General features: G+C 37.4%; 1 protein-coding gene across 7 annotated transcripts in view; it reads left to right on the top strand.

Moving 5' to 3' along the window:
- Positions 1-24,354, top strand: part of DIAPH2 (diaphanous related formin 2) — a 1,000,797-nt gene that overhangs the window by 67,339 nt on the left and 909,104 nt on the right. For all 7 annotated transcript variants that reach the window (XR_009598705.1, XM_060407239.1, XM_060407237.1 and 4 more), the window contains one exon: positions 19,403-19,507. Coding sequence is in view for 6 of the 7 variants with exons in the window: in XM_060407239.1 (XP_060263222.1) it covers positions 19,403-19,507 (105 nt within the window). In the remaining variant the exon portion in view is untranslated. The remainder of the gene's footprint in view (positions 1-19,402; positions 19,508-24,354) is intronic.

Raw genomic sequence — 24,354 nt, 5'->3', positions numbered from 1 at the left:
CCCACACTAGTTGAAGCCTCACCTAGGCTGCTACAAGTGTGGCAGAGCTATGATGATTAACAGAGTTCCTCAGTTGTCTCCCTGCCTCCACCATGACCCTCTAGTGTATTCTCAAATATTACCCATTTAAAACCTGAACAACATCATGTCACTTGGGTTCTCAGATCTCTCCATAGCTTCTCAGATCTCTCCTATGGCTTCCTAATTCCCTCAGGATGGCCCTCTATGATTTGATCCCCAATTTACCTTTTTGAAGGGCTTTCCTGGTGGCTCAGGTGGTAAAGAATCTGCCTACAATGTGGGAGACCTGGGTTCGAACCCTGGGTTGAGAAGATCCCCTGGAGAAGGAAATGGCAAACCACTCCAATATTCTTGCCTGGAGAATTCCATGGACAGGGGAGCCTGGTGGGCTACAGTCCAAGGGGTTGCAAAGAGTCGGACATGGCTGAGTGACTAACATTTTCACAATTTGGCCATTTTGATATCTTCCTCTACTACCCTTTTCATTTGCTCATTTGCTTCAGTTACACGCATTCGTTTTATGTGATGATAGCCATAAACAAAAACTGATTCCTGGCAGTTTTAAATTTTTAAATTTGTGTACAGCATTTACAGTGTTTTCAAACCTTTTATAGAATTTTTATTTTGTGGTTTGAATATTCTAATATTTCATCAGAAGTGTACCACATCCCTCTTTAAATGTGACATGTTTTTGAAAAGATTTACTTGTGGATTCATAAATGTTAAAGAAAGGTTCAACTTGGTGCCACATTGTCCTAATGATAATTTTTCCTTCCATGGGAATGTTGGAAGAGGAAATCAGGGAATTGTGGTTTGCTTAAAAGTAAAAACAAAAGATCAATTAAAAAAATTTTTGAAGGGTTGTGTCTCTTTTTTGAGAGAAGTCTACTTGTATATTAAACATTATATATTTTCTTTATTATCTTTTGTTTGACTGTAATCAGATTAAGTGAACAAGTTATTTTATGAATTATCATAGCTCACATTTACTGTGCACTTATGGGCCCAGCATGTTATTGAATACTTTATTTGTATTATTTCAGCTGATCCTTGTGACAGTGCTGCAAAGTAGGCAACATAGTTATACTCTATTTTTCAGATAAGGATATTAAGGCTTCAGTTCAGTTCAGTCGCCCAGTCATGTCTGACTCTTTGCGACCCCATGAACTGCAGCACGCCAGGCCTCCCTGTCCATCACCAACTCCGGGAGTTCACCCAAACCCATGTCCATTGAGTCAGTGATGCCATCCAACCATCTCATCCTCTGTCGTCCCCTTCTCTTCCTGCCCTCAATCTTTCCCAGCATCAAGGTCTTTTCCAATGAGTCAGCTCTTCGCATCAGGTGGTCAAATTATTAGAGTTTTAGCTTCAGTATCAGTCCTTCCAGTCAACCCCCATGACTGATCTCCTTTAGGATGGACTGGTTGGATCACCTTGCAATCCAAGGGACTCTCAAAAGTCTTCTCCAACACCACAGTTCAAAAGCATCAATTCTTCGGCACTCAGCTGTCTTTATAGTCCAAATCTCACATCCATACATGACTACTGGAAAAACCATAGCCTTCACTAGACAGACTTTCGTTGACAAAGTAGTGTCTCTGCTTTGTAATATACTATCTAGGTTGGTCATAACTTTCCTTCCAAGGAGTAAGCGTCTTTTAATTTCATGGCTGCAGTCACCATCTGCAGTGATTTTGGAGCCCCCCAAAATAAAGTCTGACACTGTTTCCACTGTTTCCCCATCCATTTCCCATGAAGTGATGGGACCGGATGCCATGATCTTCGTTTTCTGAATGTTGAGCTTTAAGCCAACTTTTTCACTCTCCTCTTTCACTTTCATCAAGAGGTTCTTTAGTAGTTCTTCTTCACTTTCTCCCATAAGGGTGGTGTCATCTGCATATCTGAGGTTATTGATATTTCTCCCGGCAATCTTGATTCCAGCTTGTGCTTCCTCCAGCCCAGCATTTTTCCCATTCTATTGTTTTCCTCTATTTCTTTGCATATTAAGGCTTAGGAAGAGGGTAAAGAAATTGGTTCTGTAACTTGCCTAAGCTAATAAGGGATTAAAGTGAAACATAAATTTAAGTACACAAAAATCTAAAGCATTGGCATTTTGGTAATCTGTATCTTTAATAATGTTACATTTAAGTTAAATTTAAATTTTGTACATTTTCCTTTCCACTCAGTGGAAGTAGAAGGCAACTCAGAGGTACATTGCCTCACAGATAAAATCAACTTGAGATGGAAAGTTGTCTTTTTACAAATTATTGATTTTTATAAAGCATTACTTGTAAAGAAGGAGGCCCACAATTTAGTAATTGAAAACTGTTAAAATGCTGTTTTCAAAGTTGATTGAGTTAACACTCTTAAGTCTTTCTGTTTCTAAAACACAGAAGTGAATTTCTAGATATGAAATTTCCCTTTTAAAAAATTCTTTGTGGGTGTCCTTCTGTGAACAAATACTGTGATAGATGTTCTTACAATAATGTAATTGATGGCTATTATGACAATCTTATCTCTCTTGATTCTCATCCTTCGTTGTGCTATTCCTCTTACCAGATATTGTAGACTTTAAAGAACTATAGATGTTTAGACCATTGGGCCCAAACACCTTGTATGTGTTTTAGGATAACATACCTTGAGGTATGAAGCATTTAAAATAATTGTATAAAGTAGCACATTATACACAGAAATAGAGTATGAGATACTTGAGAAGAAATATATAAAAATTGCAATATAATTTATTATTTGGGATTTCTGGGTGATGATATATTTTGGTGAAACTTTTGGTGAAAGGCTTAAATAATGAAAGGCAACATTCAAATAAATCCTCATTACTGTGATAATTGAAATTGTTGTTCTATATGAGGATCATATCTGTCAGCAGCGGTTCTCCCCATATAGGCTTATAGATGTAGATAATAGGGAAATATTGGGCTCAATCTGAAATTAGTATAGATTTTTTTAAGAAAATATTAATTCATTGATTACTGTAACTTTTATTTAACTACTAATAGCTTGTTTCAAAAATAACGACACTTTATAGCCAAATAAAATCCTGGAACAAGTCCAATTAAGTGAAAGATCTGGACAGTTAGGTTTTACTTTACTACTGAGGTCAGTTCGGTTCAGTCGCTCAGTCCTGTCTGACTCTTTGCCACCCTATGGACTGCAGCATACCAGGCTTCCCTGTCTATCACCAGCTCCCAGAGTTTACTCAGACTTGTATCCATCGAGTCGGTGATGCCATACAACCATTTCATCCTCTGTCGTCCACTTCTCCTCCTGCTTTCAATCTTTCCCATCATCAGGGTCTTTTCCAATGAGTCAGTTCTTTGCATCAGGTGACCAAAGTATTGGAGTGTCAGTTCTTCCAATGAATATTCAGGACTGAAATCCTTTAGGATTCACTGGTTGGATCTCCTTGCAGTCCAAGGGACTCTCAAGAGTCTTCTCCAACACCACAGTGCAAAAGCATCAATTCTTCAGCGCTCAGCTCTCTTTATAGTCCAACTCTCACATCCGTATATTACTACTGGAAAAACCATAGCTTTGAGTAGATGGACCTTTTTCAGCAAAGTAATGTATCTGCTTTTTAGTATGCTGTCTAGGTTTGTCATAGATTTTCTTCCAAGCAGCAAGAGTCTTTTAATTTCATGGCTGCAGTCACCATGTGCAATGATTTTGGAGCCCAAGAAAATAAAGTCTGTCACTGTTTCCATTGTTTCCCCATTAATTTGCCAAGAGGTGACAGGACCAGAAGCCATGATCTTAATTTTCTGAATATTGAGTTTTAAGCCAACTTTTTCACTCTCCTCTTTCACTTTTGTCAAGTGGCTCTTTAGTAGTTCTTTTTTGCTTTCTGCCATAAGGGTGGTGTCATCTGCACATCTGAGGTTATCGATATTTCTCCCAGCAATCTTGATTCCAGCTTGTGCTTTATCCAGCCTGTCATTTTGCATGACGTACTCTGCATCTAAGTTAAATAAGCAGGGTGACAATATACAGCCTTCACGTACTTGTTTCCCAATTTGGAACCAGTCTGTTGTTCCATGTCCAGTTCTAACTGTTGCTTCTTCTTCTTTTTTTTTTTTTTTTAGTTTTTTATTTTTTAAATTTAATATCTTTAATTCTTACATGCATTCCCAAACATGAACCCCCTCCCACCTCCCTCCCCATAACATCTCTCTGGGTCATCCCCATGCACCAGCCCCTAGCATGCTGCATCCGCTTATTGACCTGCATTTAGACTTCTCAGGAGGAAGTTCATGTGGTCTGGTATTCCCATCTCTTTAAGGATTTCCCACAGTTTGTTATGATCCACACAGTCAAAGCTGATTACTAATGTACCATTGGGGCTTCCCAGGTGGCACTAGTGATAAAGAATCTGCCTGCCAGCACAAAAATGAGAGAGACATAGGTTCAGTCCTTGGGTTGGGAAGATGTCCTGAAGAAGGGCATGGCAACCCACTCCAGTATTCTTGCCTGGGAAATCCGATGGACAGAGGACCCTGATGGGCTACAGTCCATAGGGTTGCAAAGAGTCAGACAAGACTGAAGTGACGTAGCATGCACGCACACATGTACCATTGACACTGACATCTGTTATGTGTTGATATGCCAGGTTCTGTATTGTGGCTGCTCAAGGAAATAAGTAATAGGCAGATTTTCTGAGTAATGATACCAATGGCTATTGCTGACAGATGTAAAGCTCCAAATTGGAAACTTTTAGATGATTGCTTATTTCATGGAGTACACACTGTTTATTAGCAGTCTTCAATAGTTGGTAAAAGTTGATTTTTCACTTGAAGTGTAGTCTTTGCCTATTAATTGACAATTAAAAAGTGTTTTTTTTTAAATTAAAACTTTCAAGAATGAAAAAAAAAACACACTTGTTTTTATATGATTTTTGTTATTACCCACATGGGGTAAATTATACTTGCTCTTTAAGATTCTTGTTCCCCTTTTCAGCCCAGTCATGTTTTCAAATCTTCCACAGTGGGTAAAGGTAGTCAGATCAAAGCAAGAATATTTCTTCCACAATTTTTTGAGCGTAACTTTAAAAGATGACTGAATTGTCATAATATTACATATCACCTTTAACCCCAAATTCAAACTTGAATGAGGTTCATATTCATCACAGAGAAGGCAATGGCACCCCACTCCAGTACTCTTGCCTGGAAAATCCCATGGATGGAGGAGCCTGGTAGGCTGCAGTCCATGGGGTCACAGAGAGTTGGACATGACTGAGTGACTTAGCAACAGCAGCAGCAGCAGCAGCAGCAGCAGCAGCAGCAGCAGCAGCAGCATATTCATCGTGCTTCTCAGGTTAATCAGACATTTTGTGTTGTCTGTAATTAGGGTTGGTGAAATATCTCCTTCCTTCCATTTTAAATATAAGGAAATTTATCATGCTGTAATTGAGTAACATTCAACATGTTAAGATATCACAGCATAGCCTTTGAGCTTACTGAGAATAACTGAGCTGGTCTTTGTACATTGAGTATACCAATTAAGGATTATTAAATGTTTAATAGCGACAGCTCGTTTTTATCCAAACTGAATTAATTAGAGCAAGGAGAGAAATGCGTCTGGACACTGTCCATTTCCTTTTGAATATTATTGCCCTTTTGTATCCAACTGTTCTTTTTTTTTTGGCTTGGGGGATAGGGGATTTCCATTTTAAGCTTAAAAAATAAACATATAGAGATGTTTTGGAAGTTCAAGTTGGAATTTAATTTGTTTTAGCTAGCACAATGATTTATTGAGTGGATGTCCAGCTTGCATTGGTCACATTAGATTCCTATAGATATGTCTATAAGAACTGTGTTCTTATATAGGTAAATAAATAGTTTAATTGTATACAAAAGATTTGGCTAGTGATAATTTGTGATTAATTTCTAGGCACACTTCATTTCAATTTCAGTCATTTTTTAAAATAGTTTTCATTTATTGTTTTTGGCTGTGCTGGGTGTTCATTACTGCAAGGTTTGTCTCTGGTTGTGGTGTGCAGGCTTCTCTTGATATGGCTCCTGGGCTCCAGAGCACAGGCTTAGAGACTGTGCACGGGCTTAGTTGCTCCAAGGTATGTGGGATCCTCCTGGATTAGGGGTTGAACCCATGTCTCCTGCATTGGCAAGCAAATTCTTTACCACTGAGCCACCAGGGAAGCTCCTCAATTTCAGTTACTAGAGGCAATGCAAATGTGATGTTTTATACTTTGTTTCTGTTCAGCAATTTACATTACTGTATTTTGCATTTTGGCATAATTTAATGAGAGTATAGTTATATGCAATAAATACTAAATTGTCTGTCCTGTATTCCATGTGGTAGAACTCTTATAAAAGAATCCCAAAGCTTTTCAGTTTGTTCTCTCACTTTTGCTTTTCGTCAGTTTTGAGAGCCAGTTTGACTTTGGACCCTAGGTGTTGTCTGTGACTGCTATCATGGCTTTCTTTGTCAGCCAACACCAGTCTTTGAGGAGTTGATTAGCCTGGATGAGAGCCTTTTGGTGTTCTAAGCGTGTGCATGCTTAATCGTGTCTGACCATTTGCGACACTATGGACTGTGGCCCATCAGGCTCCTCTGTCCATGGAATTCTCCAGGCAAGAATACTGGAGTGGGTTGTCATTTCCTCCAGCAGGGGATCTTTCCAACCCAGGGATTTAACCCGCATCTCCTGCATTGCAGGTGGATTCTTTACTGCTGAGCCAACAGGGAAGCTTGCTCTCAGCATAAATAATTTTAATTAAAGGTCAAGTTACTGTAAAACAGTAATTGGTAGCATAGGTCTCAAAATCTATAATAGGGCATGGAAACAGTTTTCAGGAATGGCTTGATCCTTGGAAATTGTTTTCTTAGCCTACTTTCCATTTTTTATAATCATATTTCCAATATCTTTACTCCTTGTCATTGGACTGAGAGAACACCAGCATCATATCTAGTCATTTTATTTTCCTAAACACAGTCACTCCCAAGTAAAGCATGTAAAGGAGGAGTAAAACTCACCCCGTAAATAGATCTCAAAGGGAACTAAATCTGGGTCACTTCTAAATCTCCTTCCCAAGTACAGTTCTCACTAAAGGTTCACGCTGAGGGAGTAGTAGTCTAGAAGTCCAGGAAGAGAAACTAAAGGAACTAGGTTTGCAAATTTTCACTAACTGTAGCTAATAAACTTCACAGTTCGTTGCTTCTGTCTGTTCTGACTTGTACATAGAAATGTTCCTTAGGATATTTTTTTTTTTTCTGTTTGAAAAGTTCTACCAGTGGGTTTTTTTTTTTTTTTTGCTGTGAAGGCATTTTCACAACCATGTATTGATATGCACAGTGTGCCAGGTCATGTGCTACCTGCTGGAAGTACACACAGATTAATGCAATTCCTCCCTTGCCGCCAAAGAGCTCAGAATTTAGTCAGGGAGACAAGCAAGTAAACATAGGGTTTCCATGGTAGTAAGACAGCTGTGAATAAGCTTTTGTAAGTACTTAACCCAAGAGAAGGCAATGGCACCCCACTCCAGTACTCTTGCCTGGAAAATCCCATGGATGGGGGAGCCTGGTGGGCTGCAGTCCATGAGGTCGCTACGAGTTGGACACGACTGAGCGACTTCACTTTCCCTTTTCAGTTTCATGCATTGGAGAAGGAAATGGCAACCCACTCCAGTGTGCTTGCCTGGAGAATCCCAGGGACAGGGGAGCCTGGTGGGCTGCCGTCTCTGGGGTCACACAGAGTCAGACACGACTGAAGTGACGCAGCAGCAGCAGCAGCAGCAGCAACCCGGCACAAGGGCTCAGGGAGGAAACAGAAGATCTGAATATCCTGTGAGACCCAGTGTCACTTCTGAGTTTTCAGTTTTAATTTTTTGACATTAAAGTGTTCTCAGAATTTGAATGACTTAATACATCAAGGTCCAGTGCCTTCTATATGCCAGGTGCTGTTAAGCTCTGAGGAGAGAGAGCAGAGAACAACTTAGGGAAAATCCCTACTGTCTCTGGTGGCTCATATGGTAAAGAATCCGCCTGCAATGTGGGAGACCTGGGTTCAATACCTGGGTTGGGAAGATCCCCTGGAGGAGGGTATAGCAACCCACTCCAGTATTCTTGCCTGGAGAATCCCCATGGACCAAGGAGCCCGGCGGGCTACAGTTCATGGGGTTGCAAAGAGTCGGACACGACTGAGTGACTAAGCACACAATTGTGGGGAAAAATAGAAGAAAAAAAGCAAAGACAAATTTCTGTGTCATGGAGAGGTTTATTTGACAACTCTACTGAGTGCCAGATACTTTGTTAGATGCAGGGGATCATAAAAATGACAAAGATACTATCCCAGCTTCTGGGGTTTTAGTTTGTATGAGTTTTACACTTTTTATATTTTTTAATAGATTTTATACTTTTAAATGGTTGCAGAAAATCAAAAGGAGACTGTTTCAGGGCACATGGAAAATTGTGAAATTCAGTGTTCGTAAACACGATTTTGTTGAATGTAGCCACAGCCATTTGTTTACATATTGTTGGTGGCTCCTTTTGCACTGTGGAGTTGGGTGGTTGTGACAAAGTCCATGTGACCTGCCAAGCCTAAAACATTTACTGTCTGGCCCTTTACAGAAAAAGTGTCAATGTCTGGACTAGTGTAGTAGTCTCTAAACTTTCTGATTTCCTAGCCTGTTAGAAAAATATATATATTTGAGCAAGTAACCCGAACATGTTTTAACTTAAAAAATATATATATACCCACGTGTATGTACTAGTACTTTGTATAAAGTATGGACATAGAAAGGATAAGAAAATGCAAAGAATAAGATTTTTAGGTGATTTTAAATGAGTTTATTTATTAATGGTATAAAAGCCTTTGCTGTGATGATTAATAACATTTTAGTGAGAGCAGTGTCATTGTGTCATTATTTTTTATGTCTTGTTTAAAAAAAGACTAATTAGAAGGTTTAGTTCCAAGTCCATTTTATTTTGATACTTGATTTGATGTCTCTTATAGTTGAAACATAAATCTGACAATACATAGGTCTAAGTGGAACAAGAACATTGTTAGTTACACTTATTAAATCATAGTATTAACTTTGCTCATTCCAATCCATGAATCGAGCTAAGGTTTTCTGCTGAACCACGGCTAGTACATTTCCATCTCCCTTAATGACAGTCAGTTGTTCTTGAAACTTATCTGAAGTGTTGCATTTTTATACTTGCAAATAGATGGGTTCTAAATGGGTTTTGAAAAATGGGCTTCACTAGATGTCATCAGGGACATGGGCCCTTTGCATTCTTCCTTCCATATGCTTGATGTATAGACCCTCGTCCCCGTGTTTATCTAATCATATCTGCTGCAGACGTTGCGCCTGATGCCTGGAAGAATGAGGAAGAGGTGAGTCATGAAAAGATGAAGGAGCCCTACCTGGCAGTTGGGTGTGCCAGTGTGTGGCTTTTTCAGTGAGGTTCATTTGAAGCAGTTACTTTCTCATGAGCTGTTAAACTGTTAAGGGATTGCTTGTCCTTTTGTGAATGAAAAATGCCCATCATGTGAAAGTTCAGAAGTTTTAAAAATCTTTGTCTTGAGATAGCCAGAAATCTCTCTGTAAGATACATGTTATCATTCTCACTTTCTATCTCGTTTTAAAATATTGTAAATATTCTGCTATATTTTAAATATCTTGCTTTTATTAATTAAAAAAACCCTACATTCTAATGTATTTTGGTTTTAACTTCTTGCAGTGGTTTGGATTTTATATGTGGGGCAAACTTCCTTACTCAGGAATGCTTCTCACTTATAGTTTTTTCATAAAACATCCTTTTATTAAATAAATCATTTATTTTGGCAATATGTTTTCTCAGATTGTTCCGCTAGTGACTCAAAGAAATGTAGTTTTTATACTTTATTATTGAAACAATCTAGTAAATAATATAAGCTGAGTTGTTTAAAAGGAAAAACAGCTGTATTTTCATTCTACTGCATGATGAACCTCCCACACTGAATAATTTTTCTAATACTTGCTCTAGCATATTTTCAGCAGTGATTTCTGTATGTCTTCTGACAGTATTGGCTGACAACGCGTTTTAGTTTACTACCATGTTGTTTTGCATATATTATCTCAGCTTCTTATACCAAGTGTTCCTCCAGTGTCATGGGACCTTTTGTCTTTTGCTATTAAAGAAAGAAAACAAACAAGAGGCTTCTAAATGTGCGTCATTAAGCTTACAAAATTTCACTAAGTATTGGATTGCATATCACGTGATTCTAGTTATTGCTGAGAAAATTGAAAAAGCTTCTTTCACGCTCTAGATGTTTGAATTTTAAATGGTCTGTAAGTTTGAGGTAGCTTTAGGGCATGGCAACCCACTCCAGTATTCTTGCCTGAAGAATCCCCGTGGACAGAGGAACCTGGCAGGCTACAGTCCACGGGCTCGCAAAGAGTTGGACACAACGGAACGACTAAGCACAACACAGCACTCACTATCATTAGCTATATTTTAAGGTATGATGTGTGCATAAAGTGAGAGTCATCAATGATCGTTGATAATTTCAGATTGTTACATTAGTAACTTTTAATCTTGTGGGACCAGCTTCTTATTAGCCTTATATATTTGTTATTTTTAACATACGATATGACTGAGGAAAGGCTCGGACTTCCGTGTAGGAAATACAACAATCTAGTATTTTCCCGTTGCCCTGTACTTGCATTGTTGGTACTATCCTATTATCCTCAATATGTTGTCTTTGCAGGAATCTTTTAAAGGTACTTTTCTATTTTGTTGTTGTTTTGAGGACTGACGTAGCTAAAACTAGGTCAAAGAGCCTGTAAGTTCACTTAACCAAATACTTGTAACTGCAAATACATTGCAGTACACTGACAGTAAGAAAAACACCCCCATAACTTCTGTACCATTTGGAGCTGTGGATCCAGTGAGGGATTCAGTATTATTCTCACGTTGAATATTAAGGTTTATTTCCTTGTATTTTGGTTAAACATCAATATTTCACAAGCCACAGTTGATGCTTTAAGTAATATTTGAACTCTGGAAACCACTGGTTGAATGTTGAACTCAGGATTAAGGATTATGGGAGAGTGAATTTGTGTTTCCCAATTGCTAGATAGACATTCTAAATTTACCTTCTTGATGGTGAAAAGGTATATGTAGATGTTCATAGTTGATTTCCTCCAATAAGATCTGAAACCAGAAATAGCTGAAGACTTTTTGTGCGGTACTCAGTTCAGTTCAGTTCAGTCGCTCAGTCGTGTCCGACTCTTTGCGACCCCATGAATCGCAGCACACCAGGCCTCCCTGTCTATCACCCAACTCCCGGAGTTCACTCAGACTCAACGTCCACTGAGTCAGTGATGCCATCCAGCCATCTCATTCTTGGTCGTCCCCTTCTCCTCCTGCCCCCAATCCCTCCCAGCATCACAGTCTTTTCCAATGAGTCAGCTCTTCTCATGAGGTGGCCACAGTACTGGTGCTTCAGCTTCAGCATCATTCCCTCCAAAAGAAATCCCAGGGCTGATCTTCAGAATGGACTGATTGGATCTCCTTGCAGTCCAAGGAACTCTCAAGAGTCTTCTCCAACACCACAGTTCAAAAGCATCAATTCTTTGGCACTCAGCTTTCTTCACAGTCCAACTCTCACATCCATACATTCATTTAATTTCATACCCCCCGCCCCCGCCCCGCCCAGCCCCTGGCTTTTGGCTCTATACTATTTGTAGAGATAATGTATTTGATGACAGTTTTTTTTTCCCTTTAACTTTGTTTTCCATACAGACTTCTATATGTTATGTAGCTACAGTCTATAAAAGTAAACTTAACTGTATCATTTGAAGACATGATGTGGTTAATTAATACCAGGTACAATTGGCCAATTAGCTACTTATGTGGAATATCCCTGATGCTGTTATTAGGATTTTAAAAAGAAATGTTCTATCCTTTCTAGTTCACAGAAGTTAGCCTGTGAAGTTAGTTCACAGGAGTTACATGTAGAACATACCTTTATATGAACATTTCTTTAGAAAAGAACAAAGAAATAAAGTTGCTGTATAACATAGGGAGCTCAACTTGGTGCTCTGTGGCATCCTAGAAGGGTGGAATGAGGTGGGAAGTGGTAGGGAGGTTCAAGAGTGAGGGAACATATATATACCTATGACTGATTCATGTTTATGTATGACAGAAACCAATACAACATTGTAAAGAAATTATCCTCCAATTAAAAATAAATAAATTCCATGTTGATGTTTGACAGAAAACAAGGAAATTCTGTAATTATCCTTTGATTCAAAAATAAATTTTAAAAAATTAAAAAAAACCTTAATATCTTATTTTAACAACAAACATTACCAAATAAGCGGATGGATAAATGAATAAAAAATAAAGAAATAAATGTTGTAAAAATCCATTAATTTATAATCTTAAAATAATCAAAGATATCTATAATTGCTTTTCATGCTAGGGTATTTTTTGGTGATAGGGTATCATTGGCTTATTCTCTTCAGGGGTACAGATCCCCTTAAAATAGAAATTAAAGAAGACTTGAGTGACTTCCCTGGTGGTCCAGTGGTTAAGACTCCACACTCCCAGTGCAAAGGACCTGGGTTTGATCTCTGGTCAGGGAACTAGATCCTGCATGCCACAACTAAGAACCCACACACAGCAACAAAGATCATGTGTCCTACAGCTAAAACCTGGCATATATAGCCAAATAAATTAAAAAAAATTGTTTGAATACTTACTATTGAGAAGCAGAAAGAAGAGGGCAAGCATTTGATGGTGAAGTCAAGTTCAGATTTAAAAACAGCAAGTGGAAAATCCAGTCTTAAACTGGGATCAATACATGTTGCAGAAACAGAAACAGTTACTTTATACAAAGTGCATAGATATTTATAGCAACTTTATAGAAAGAAGGAGCATGTATTCTTATAGGGAGGGAAGAGATGTAAAAGCATATATGATTGACATTTGCCTCTCATAAAGCAAGTGAGAGAAACAGTGGAAGTTTATGAAAATAGAAAATGATGCTAGAAGATGAGAAAGTTAAAAAAAGTATATTGTCACCTATTTAAAGATTTATGGGAGGTGAGAGGGAGAAGGAGAGAATGAGAATGAATGGGAGTACAAATGAATGAATAGGCAGCTGGTTGAACTTTTAACCTTGTTGTTTGACTCTATTCTTATATGGTTTCTCAGTAATAGCTGTAAGAATACAATGTTTGTTTGCTGAAGGAATGAAGGGGGTTGTCTGTAATGGGAAAATTGCATCATAGCTTAACTGGTAGGAGAATAATTGATTTAGTGTTTATAAATATGGCTTGATGCTAATACAGTACAAATATTATAAGTGGTCAGTTACTTCATCTTTTTTTTTAAATTTCAAAATACTACAATTATTCTTGTGTTGTGGAAGTATTCAACTAAATTTTCAATACAGTAAAAGCTTGCTTTTGTGTTCTGTGTACTATAAGAACTCAGTCTGTTTAAAATTACTGTATATAATATAGATAGCCAACAAAGACCTACTGTATAGTACAGGAAAATATACTCAATGTCTTGTAATAAAGTATAATGGAAAAGAATCTGAAAAGTGTGTGTATATATACATATATATATTTATAAAACTAATCACTTTACTGTATACCTGAAACTAATACAACATTGTTAATCAACTATATTTCAATAAAAATTAAAAAAAAACTCAGTGTGTTTAGTATAGTTTCATATTCAGTTACATTGTTCAGAATTAGTATTGAATTATGAATATTGCTCTATTTAGTTTTATGATTCTATTATAAAGCTGGAGTTAATGATTTGGAAGTATTAGCTGCCTAATTAGTAGTATGCTGCTGCTTTGTGTAAGAATAAGATAAGTCATTATGGTTTCCTCTGTTCGTGTGAATGGTACCTATTCCCAATCAACCTATGCAGCAGCTTTATAGGTATAAAAATGTTTGTGGCCGTAAAGCAAGTTAAAGTATTTAGAGAAAAATTCCTAAATACCACATTGGTTCAGAAAATATTTGTTAAATGCTTGGTGCATTCCAGGATTGCATACTCTTTGCTTGGCAATACAAAGATTAAAAAAAGAACCTAGTTTTGGCCCTGAGTTTATAGTTTAAGGTAGGTGGATTTATTATAGAGTTTCATTTTAAGTGCTATAGTATAGGAAATTAGTATGGAAGAATAGCGTGAAGATGGTCACTTCTAAACGAGGTGCTTTGAGGGAAATCTGAAGAATTAGCAGAGGTATATGAGTTAGCCTGATATGGATTTGGGTAGGGTGGGAGGAGATGGGAGTTAACAGAGGGAGAGGGTGGTGAAGTCAACAGCATTCTAGGCAGAGAGAACAGCATCATGAACAAAGTAATGGAAATTTGTAAGAGCATAGCGTGTGTAGAAAAACGATGAGTAATCTTGTGTTATTCAAACACAAGGGGTAAGATGAACAGTGGTAATGAAAGAAATGAGACTAGGGAAGTAATAAGAACATGAACATGAATAATAGCACAAACATTCTTTGATGGCTAGCTAATATACACCAGGCTTGGGTGCATGATCGCACTTAATCTTGACATTCCTCTGAGGTCTGTATTCTCCATATTCTCATTATTATCCTGCCTGCCTCCATGATTCTACTCTTGATAGCATGATCTTTGCCCTGTGTCATTAAAAATTGAATTGGAGGTGTATGGTAACACAGAATGTATACCTATGGCTGATTCATGTTGAGGTTTGACAGAAAATAACAAAATTCTGTAAAGCAATTATCCTTCCAAAAAAAAAAAAATGTCACTGGAAGGCGAGCGGACTGTCTATGTAGAGATTGCCAGCGGTGGCATTACCACACTCTAAGGCCTGACTGTGGAGTGTACAAGTACAGACACTCAATCTTGTCAGTGTTTCAGAGTTGATACTACTTGGGGATACAGATTCATGCTATTTGCAGGAGACTATAATTTAACCAGAATGTTATGAGATGGTAGAGACATAGTCTAGCATATATGAGCAGTATTTAGAGGTTTTGATGGAAACAAACAAAATATGATTTAGCAGAATGATGTACTTGCCAATAAAGTCATAAAATCAGAGGCTGAATTGAGAAGTATAGTATTTCAAGGTGAAGGACGTGGAAATCCTTTCCTTCTTTGGATTTATCAAACCACAGGGTATTTGAGGGAGATGCTTAACCATGCCACATGAAGATAAATTGAAACTGGTAGGTATACTTTACCCTACCTACCAGAGAGTATTGTCTTCATGTAATATTTACAGGTTCCTTCTGTTTATTCCTTCTGTCCAATCTACCATCCATCTTAGTTTGAAGTCTTATTATTATTACTTGTGGAGAAGGAAATGGCAACCCACTCCAGTACTCTTGCCTGGAAAATTCCATGGACTGCGGAGCCTGGTGGGTTACAGTCCATGGGGTCGCAAAGAGTCGGACACGACTGAGCGACTTCACTTCATTATTATTACTTGAGTTACTTCAATAGCCCAGATTATTAAACATAAGATAATTTATTCTGATTAATTTAGATAGAATATTTATACACACACACAAACACACATAAAGAGATGTGAACCAGAAGGGTTGCAAAACAGGCTCCAGGTAATCTAAGTATAGGAATACCTTCCAGAACCACACAGCCGAAACATGATCCGATGAAGGAGCTGTTGCCACTTTGTTTGCTGCTGTTGCCAGAACCAGTTTGTCAAGTTGTTGTGATGAAAAACGTGTGTCCGCTGCCATCGATTCCATATCCACGTCACCTCTGTGGCCACCCATGCTAGCAAAACATGGGTGGATCTATACCCCATATGCATCCATTTCATGGATGACCACTAAGCCATCTTACTGTTTTGTCATAAGGGATAGCTGCTGCTGCTGCTGCTGCTAAGTTGCTTCAGTCGTGTCCGACTCTGTGCGACCCCATAGACGGCAGCCCACCAGACTCCCCCGTCCCTGGGATTCTCCAGGCAAGAACACTGGAGTGGTTGCCATTTCCTTCTGCAATGCATGGAAGTGAAAAGTGAAAGTGAAGTAGTTCAGAGACTGATAAATGTGGCTTTCTTGGATTCTTCATTGGTGGGGCTGATACCGGGTGGGTGTTTAAAATTATAGCGGGTGTGTTCAAGTGCTACTGGGCAGCCAACCATGACAGAAGCCTTCTGTGGTCTGGTAGCTAATTTCTTGGCCTTCACTCAGGTTTTTCTCTTCAATTGAGACCCAAATCTGATGAAGACTTCTCTTTTGTCTTTCCCACCTGTCCTCTGTGTTCTAAGACATCCTGTACATGCCTCGGTTACACTGATATGTTTACATATCACTCTTGCCTACTACATGGACTCACTCAGCCAATCCTGGCTGACTCTGGGCGACCCAATGGACTGTAGCTGCCAGGCTCCTCTGTCCATGGAAATTTTCCAGGCAAGAATACCAGAGTGGGTCACCATTTCCTTCTCCATCCCTACTATACTATGAATTGTTTATTTTTATTAATTTAACAGACAATTTAGCATTTACTAAATATCAGGCATTGTTTTAAGAACTTCACAAATAATAACTCATTTAATTCATGGGCTCAAGCACTCTTTCAAATTTTCACTCCCCACCTAGCATTTTCTGTGGTGCGTGGTAAAGTGAAAGTGTTAGTCGCTCAGTCATGTCTGACTCTGCAACCCCATGGACCATAAGCCCACTAGGCTCCTCTGTCCATGGAACTCTCCAGGCAAGAATACCTGTGTGGATAGCCATTACCTTCTCCTCAGGTGGTGCATAGTGAGTTCAGTAAATAAGTGAGTCAAAATTTAGAAAGTAGAGAAGAAAAAATAATGATATGATCTTGCCACCTTAACATGATGTTAATATTTTGTTGTACATATTTCAGATCCAGTCCTCCAAAGTAAAACTTGGCAAAAGTTAAACCACCCTATAATGGGAAGGACTGCGTGTGGAGGTAGTGAGTTCCCTGTTAGTTGAAGTGGACACAGAACATAGGTGAATATCTGTGGACTTTATAGTGCTATCCAGCCTCATTTCTGTGTATTCTCACTTTGATTCAACAATGCTAGATCTGGCCTTTGAGAGAGAAAGAGAGCCTGGCTTCAAGTAAATCATTAACAAGTAAGATATACAAATGAGAAATGAAATAAGATAGGAAAAGTAGAGGTAGAGACAGTGATAGAGATAATTGGGAAGGGGGGTCAGGTATATATACATGAAATTTCTAGATATTGATTATGAATTAATCATTGTAGGAGTCACTGCAGTGAGTGCAACTATATATCATTAGATACTGGTGTCATTGAAGTTACTATTCAACACATAGATGCAGTCTGATTACTTTTTATGGATCCTTTGTTTTTTCCCCCACGTTCTCATACATGATTTTTTAAAATTATTATAGTATTTTTCTTTGTCCATTCGTTTAGTTGATTAAAAACTAGTAATGTTTAGAATTACTAAGCAAGTAAAGGGATAAAAATACTGATTTCTTTTTCTTGTTTTAAAAAATCAAGATACCATTCAGAAGCCATAAAATTCATCCTCTTAAAGTATACAGTTCAGTGTTTTTTTTTCTTCATGTATTCAAAGAGTCGTGCAACCATCACAACATTCACTCTTAGAACATTTTTATCACCCACAAATGAAGCACCATACCTGTTGGCAGTCACAGCCCAGTTCTCCCATCCCCTCTTGCCCTGCCCCTGACAGCCACTGATTCACAAACCTCTATAGGTTTGCCTGTTCTGGATATTTAGTATAAATGGAATCACGTAATGTATGGCCTTTTGTGATCTACTTCTTTCATTTAGCATAATGTGATTTCAATTTTCATCCATGGAGTATAGAATGTATCAGTACTTCATTCGTCTTTGTGGCTGAATAATAGTCCATATTATGGACATATGACACTTTTTTATCCATTCATAATTTGATGGACATTTGAATTGTTTCCATTCTAATGTTTCTGCTATGAACATTCAAGTACAAGTTTTTGTGTGGACATCTGTTTTCATTTGTCTTGGGTATAAGCTGAGTCATGTGGTAACTCTACGTATAACTTTTTGAAGAACTACTAGACTATTTTCCAAAGTGGCTATCTCATCTCATATTCCTACCATCAGTGTGTAAGGGTTCCAGTTTCTCCACATCCTCACCAACAATTGCTATTATCTTTTCTGTCATAGCCTTAATTACTGTGGGAGTGAAGTGGTGTTTCACTGTGGTTTTGATTTGCATTTCCTTGGTGAATAGTGATGTTGAAACTCATGTGCTTATTGGCCATTTGTATGGCTTCTTTAGAGAAATGTCTGTTCAAATCCTTTGTCCACTTGTAGTTGGGTTATTTGTCTATTGTTGATTTGTAAGGCTTCTTTTTATACTTTGGCTACAAGCCCCATATCAGATGTATGACTTGTAAACATTTTCACACATCCTGTATATTGTCTTTTCATTTGATGTTGATTTTGGAGGTGTAGTCCTTTCCAATTTGGTGTTATGACCCTTCAAGTGTGTCTGAATATGTTTCAGGGGTTAACATGAGTTTCAAAATGAAGAAAAAATGATTTATCTAGTGAAAATGTTATATGTCTGTGTATCACAATATAAAGGAACATTTCCAACCAAATCAAACCTTATTGAACCTCAAAACGATATGTTGTAACTGAATATTTTTCTTTCCAGTTAGTGGTCTTTTTTATCCCAATGCAGGTAACTATGTTTCTGATGTTTTCCCCCAATTCAGCAGCTTCACATGAATCTTTCTTCAGTAACATATTGTAGATATATATTTCCTATAACTTACAAATTATATTTGCTCTTCTAGATAATAATTATCCTAAGGGAACATATGCCAAGTAGTAAAGTGTTTATTTGTTTATTTTTGCTATCCGGGTAAAAAAAATTACTTTGCTAAAGTTTTATGATGTATATCTGTGCTATAAACTGCCAGTTTATTCTGTGGAATAGTTAAAATTTTTTTCTTATTTCTACTCATTGAGTAGGTAGCAATATGAACCATAAATATATGGTAAAATTTATATGACATTAGGGTATATAGAGTGAAAAATAATAATGAAGGAGCCGAAAAATGATGGTTGTTGATAGAGCATGACTTACTATTTTAATACAGAGAACATTAATTTTTCTTTTTTAAAGTTTATTTTGTTGAAGTATAGTTGATTTACAATGTTGTGTTAATTTGTACTGTACAGCACAGAGATTTAGGCATACATATATATTCTTTGTCATATCCTTTTATATTATAGTTTATTATAGGATATTGAATATAATTCCTTTTGATATACAGTAGAACTTTGTTGCTAAATATTTGTTAATCACCTTTGAAACTCATAAGCAGAAATTTGCTAATACAATCAATATTTTTAACAGGAGGACATGAACCTTAATGAAGAGCGAAAAGCTCCTTTACGAAACAAAGATTTTACCACCAAGCGTGAGATGGTCGTCCAGTATATTTCTGCTACTGCCAAATCTGTAAGTAGTGAGATTCTTCCAGCATCCATATAATGAGCTTAGCATTATCTGCTTAAAAGAAACAAACTTCAGATCTCCAAGTTCTTGCCTCAGTGTACTTACATAGACTTCATAAAAGAAGTGTATATAGGTACTTTAATACATTATATATATATATATTTATATTATATAATATTATATATTTCAAAACTGTTCTTAAAGAGAGATTTCCATTCTTATAAACAAAACAGACTAAGAATAGTTGGCTCTGAGTTAATCCGGTTAAATTTTGGAGCTGAGGTTTTGTTCACTTACTAACAAATAGCAATTTGTAGTGATTCCACTTAATATACAATTTGTTATAGGAACACTTCACATTTTGAGGAAGGACAAACATAGCCAAGTCACAAGATTTAACTAAGTTTACATTAAAGTTATATGTCTGGTATTTGCTTACTTGAAATTTATAGCAATTTTTTAAATTAGCAGTTTGTTTTTATTTTTGTGATGCTACCTATGTAAACGACCTCGTAATTGTTCTTCTACAGCTTAATTTAACTTAAAGGAAGGTGTTTAATAGGAACTTTAATGAAATCTATTTGAGTCTCAAAAGAATTAAAATTAGATTCATTGAAAAGGCTTGTCTGCAGCAGGAAAACCTTCGTGTTTTAGTGGAATATATTGCTTTGTTTATTTCCTAAAGTGCTTCCAAAAAGAGTCTGGAAATTTGATTTATTTTTGTAACAAAAAATATTTTTTGAAATAGTGGACTGTATCTTTTACATTTCTGTAAAGAAGCTTTTCACAGAGTTCATAAAATCACTATGAATGTGTACATATATAACATACATATGTTGTATGTTATATATGTACACACAGTGATTTTATGTTTGTTTGACATGTATATTACACACATACATTTACATTTAAGGCATACAATTTTTAAATTTAAAAAGTTGACCAGTGAATAAAATAGTTCTTCTTTGGCAAAATATATTCTAAAATTACTTGGCTATCCTATTAATGCTGTTTCAGTACAGTAATTGCAGTGGCAATTACCGATGCATTTTGTCTGAGTTCTACAATTGTATTGATTCCATATTGTACTTTAAGTAAGCTAAATCTGAATGCTGAACTATTTAAACATAACGCATTGTAGCTCTGCCATAGCAGAACAACAGCATGTTTTTTAATTTGCTTCTGGTGTCCAAGGGCAGAAATGTGTTTCAAGTGATAAGTGAAATTTACCTTGAGCCTCATTTTCAATAGAATTAGGTGAGGCATAGGGTTTTACTTTGAAATTCTGATGAATCTCTTCTCATTTTTGCCTTCAAGTTATTGTTCCCAGTAAAATGCTTTAGGAAATGCAGGGTGTACATGCAGTGTTATTTTTCAAATACCTAAAGGCAAATACACTAGTAAATCTATATAGTTATATCTGAGTGCAAAGTACAGATAATTATATATAAATAATTAGGTGCTGATTTTAACGGCAAGATTTTGTATTGTCTCTGGCTCATTTGTTTTTGTTTGCGTAAGCGGAACTGAATATAATGAAAATTGTATGAAGCTCTTATTTCTTAACCTTTTGATTTTGACTCAGTCTCTATGTAGAACTTGTTTTCATTTATCTTCATATTGTTTCCTCTTTAACTGACTGAAAAAAAGCACACTGATTTATATACTCATTTTTCAGATTAAAATGCTAAACTTGGGGTAAACGTTGGCTGAGCTGTCTTGAATTGATTTATTTGAAAAATGGAAATTGAAAATTTCTCAAAAGACATGAAAACTCTATACTAAAGGCATTAGTCTCAAAATCGATACGAATAACTATTTAGTATATGATCCTTATTTGCTTCCTTTAGCACACAAAGGTCACTTGACATGCGTCTAGAACTTTCATTAGTGCTCTAAGGTTATATGTTTTATTTGCTTGTATTTTTCATGGACTAAATATGATGAAAGAAAGCCTATTGATAAGCATGTTTTAAAGTTTTCTCACTTTGGAGAGACAATTGTTAGTACTGTGTTCGGTGGTGAAAACAAAGAAAATTGCATATGTTATTTCCTTTTGAAGGTGAGAGGGATGCCATTTAGTGACAAACCATCCTCTCATCTTTTGCGATCTCTTTGTGACCATGACAATAAAATTTGCATGAATTATAATGTCACCTATGACCATTTATCTATGTGTAACTAAGGGTTCCATCCTGCTGGCTTTTATTAGTCTTTAAGGATACTTTGCATGTCATACTCTTTTATGCTTTTTTGTTGTTATATTGACACACTGATTAAAAATGCTTCCACATTTAAAGTAGATATGATTGTAACCACTGCTTTATGAAATTGTTTTGCAAATAGTCAGAACTTTTATCTTGAAGTAAAAGCAAATTTAAGGACTAGAGTACCTGGTAGAAAAATGTTTTATCATAAGTCATATGTAAAATGTGAAAATTATAGTTAAATTTAAACATAAATTGTACATTTCCCCCTTTAACACCTGCTTTCATCATTTTATATGGAATTGAAAAACAAAATATGTACTCAATAAGCAATATCCGTCATTCTCCTGGGTTTGTGGGAAGGACAGTAATGCCAGATGAAACTAATACATGGGTTTAGACACAAAACCTGTTTCTAAAGCAAAGGGGAGTCTTTTGTTGTGTAACTGATCATGCCAAAATTAGCCTGGGATAAGAGAATATAAAGGAAATTAAAAGATAATGATGAAAACTATTGCTTAGTTTTTTCCTCTTCACATTCCATAATAGAAGATGTTGTGTGAATACAAAGGAAAAAGTACCTTGAGTAACTCTGTCAGTGATGAATGGACTTAGTAAGGGAGTAGAAAAGAGTCTCTTCTCTGCTGGAACTAGACTCTTGCTTTCTGTAACAAGTGTGGTTATGGTCTTGATCTTGTTTAGTTGCTAAGTCATTTCTGACTCTTTGCAGCTCCATGGACTGTAGCCCTGAAGGCTCCTCTATCCCCAGTATTTCCCACACCAAAAATACTGGAGTGGTTTGACATTTCCTTCTCCAGGAGATCTTCCCAACCTATGGATCAAACCTGGGTCTCCTGCATTGCAGGCAGATTCTTTACCATCTAAGCCACCAGGGAGGCCCGGGTACATGTAGATAATTTGGCCACAGATAATCTGGAAGAGTCTTTGTTTTCACAGCACCAACATAAGTTTTCAGAAGTAGAAAACCAAGCTTTGTTAATATTGCCACGTGCACTCACTGGGTTGTTTAGTGTGACATCTGCCGGCCTCCCTGCCCTCTTCACTACTGCCCAACTCACTACCGAACATCAGCGGCTTCATGTCACCCAGCCTTTTCTTGTTCTCTTCACCTTCACCCTGGCATCACCCCAAACCCACGCCCCTTCAAAGCTTTGTGCTTCTCTGCCCCCAAACAAGTGCTGAGCAGACGCACTCTCAGCGTCCCTGCCTTTTCCCTGTGTGGTTCCCATGGGCTTCCTCCTTGTCTGACTCCCATCCCCAAAACCTACATTCCTCAAGGCAGCAATGTGACACATCCATGCTTGCATCCCAACATGCCCTCCACATTGTCAGCAGCTGTCATGGTATATTGCACACAGTGTCAATGGATTTCAAATAAAATGAAAACCACAAGTTAAAAAAAATTGCAACATTGTCATACCTATTCATAATCCTGAGAGGCAGAAGACATCAATGATTTAGAGGGAATCTTGCATGTTATATTTTAACAGTATATATAGATGTTTATGTGGGTATTCCCTTGTGGTTCAGATAGTAAACAATCTGCCTGCCAAGCAGGAGATGCAGGTTCGATCCCTGGGTTAGGAAAATCCCCTGGAGAAGGAAATCACTACAATATTCTTGTCTTGAGAATCCCATGGATGGAGGAGTCTGGTGGGCTACAGGCCATGGGGTCGAAAAGTCGGACATGAATGAGCCACTGCGCACACATGCACAGATGTTTAATGGGGAAAAAATTAGTCACTGAAATCTGAACATTAGTTTGCCAGATGTCAGTGTCCATATGAGAATATTAAGAAACTAATTTATTTCTAACTTAAATCACAGTCTTTGAGGTTGAGATTTAAAAATATGTAAAGTTACAGTTTTTGAAGATACATTGAAAGGTAGCATTGATTAAAAAAACTCTCAGTAGCAAAAAATTTAAAATAGTGATACCAAATACATCGCTTAATATTTTCAGATAAGCCCATATCATAAGCAGGCTTTCCTGGCAGCTCAGATGGTAAAGAATCTATCTGCAATGTGGGAGACCTGAGTTCTATCCCTGGGTTGGGAAGATCGCCTGGAGGAAGGCATGGCAACCACTCCAGTATTCTTGCCTAGAGAATCCCATGGACAGAGAAGCCTGGCAGGCTACAGTCCATGGGGTTGCAAAGAGGCAGACACAGCTGAGTGACTAAGCACACACACATCCATCATAAGCAGTTAAGACTTGGAGTATATCTTTTTGTATGTGTGTATACATGCATTGGCTTCCCAGGTGGCACTAGTGGTAAGAACCTGCCTGCCAATGCAGGAGACACAAGAGACATGGGTTTGATCCCTGGGTCAGGAAGGTCGCCTAGAGAAAGGCATGGCAACCCACTCCAGTATTGCCTGGAGAATCCCATGGACGGAGGAGCCTGGCAGGCTACAGTCCATAGGGTCACACAGAGTCAGACACGGCTGAAGTTACTGAGCACACACACACACATGTATGAATGGTTTTGCCTTTGCCACTCTCAGGTACGTACTTTCTCAAGTCTTTGCCAGACATCACCTGGATACGGTGAAACAGCTGAACCCAAACATGACCAGACCAGTTTCTTTTAGCTTTTCTTGGCTCATCTAAGCTGTTTG

This window comes from Ovis aries, chromosome X (assembly GCF_016772045.2).
Source record: "Ovis aries strain OAR_USU_Benz2616 breed Rambouillet chromosome X, ARS-UI_Ramb_v3.0, whole genome shotgun sequence".
NCBI lineage: Eukaryota > Metazoa > Chordata > Mammalia > Artiodactyla > Bovidae > Ovis > Ovis aries.
The sequence above is the reverse complement of the archived record's forward strand: the minus strand, read 5'-3'. Positions and strand labels throughout refer to the sequence as shown.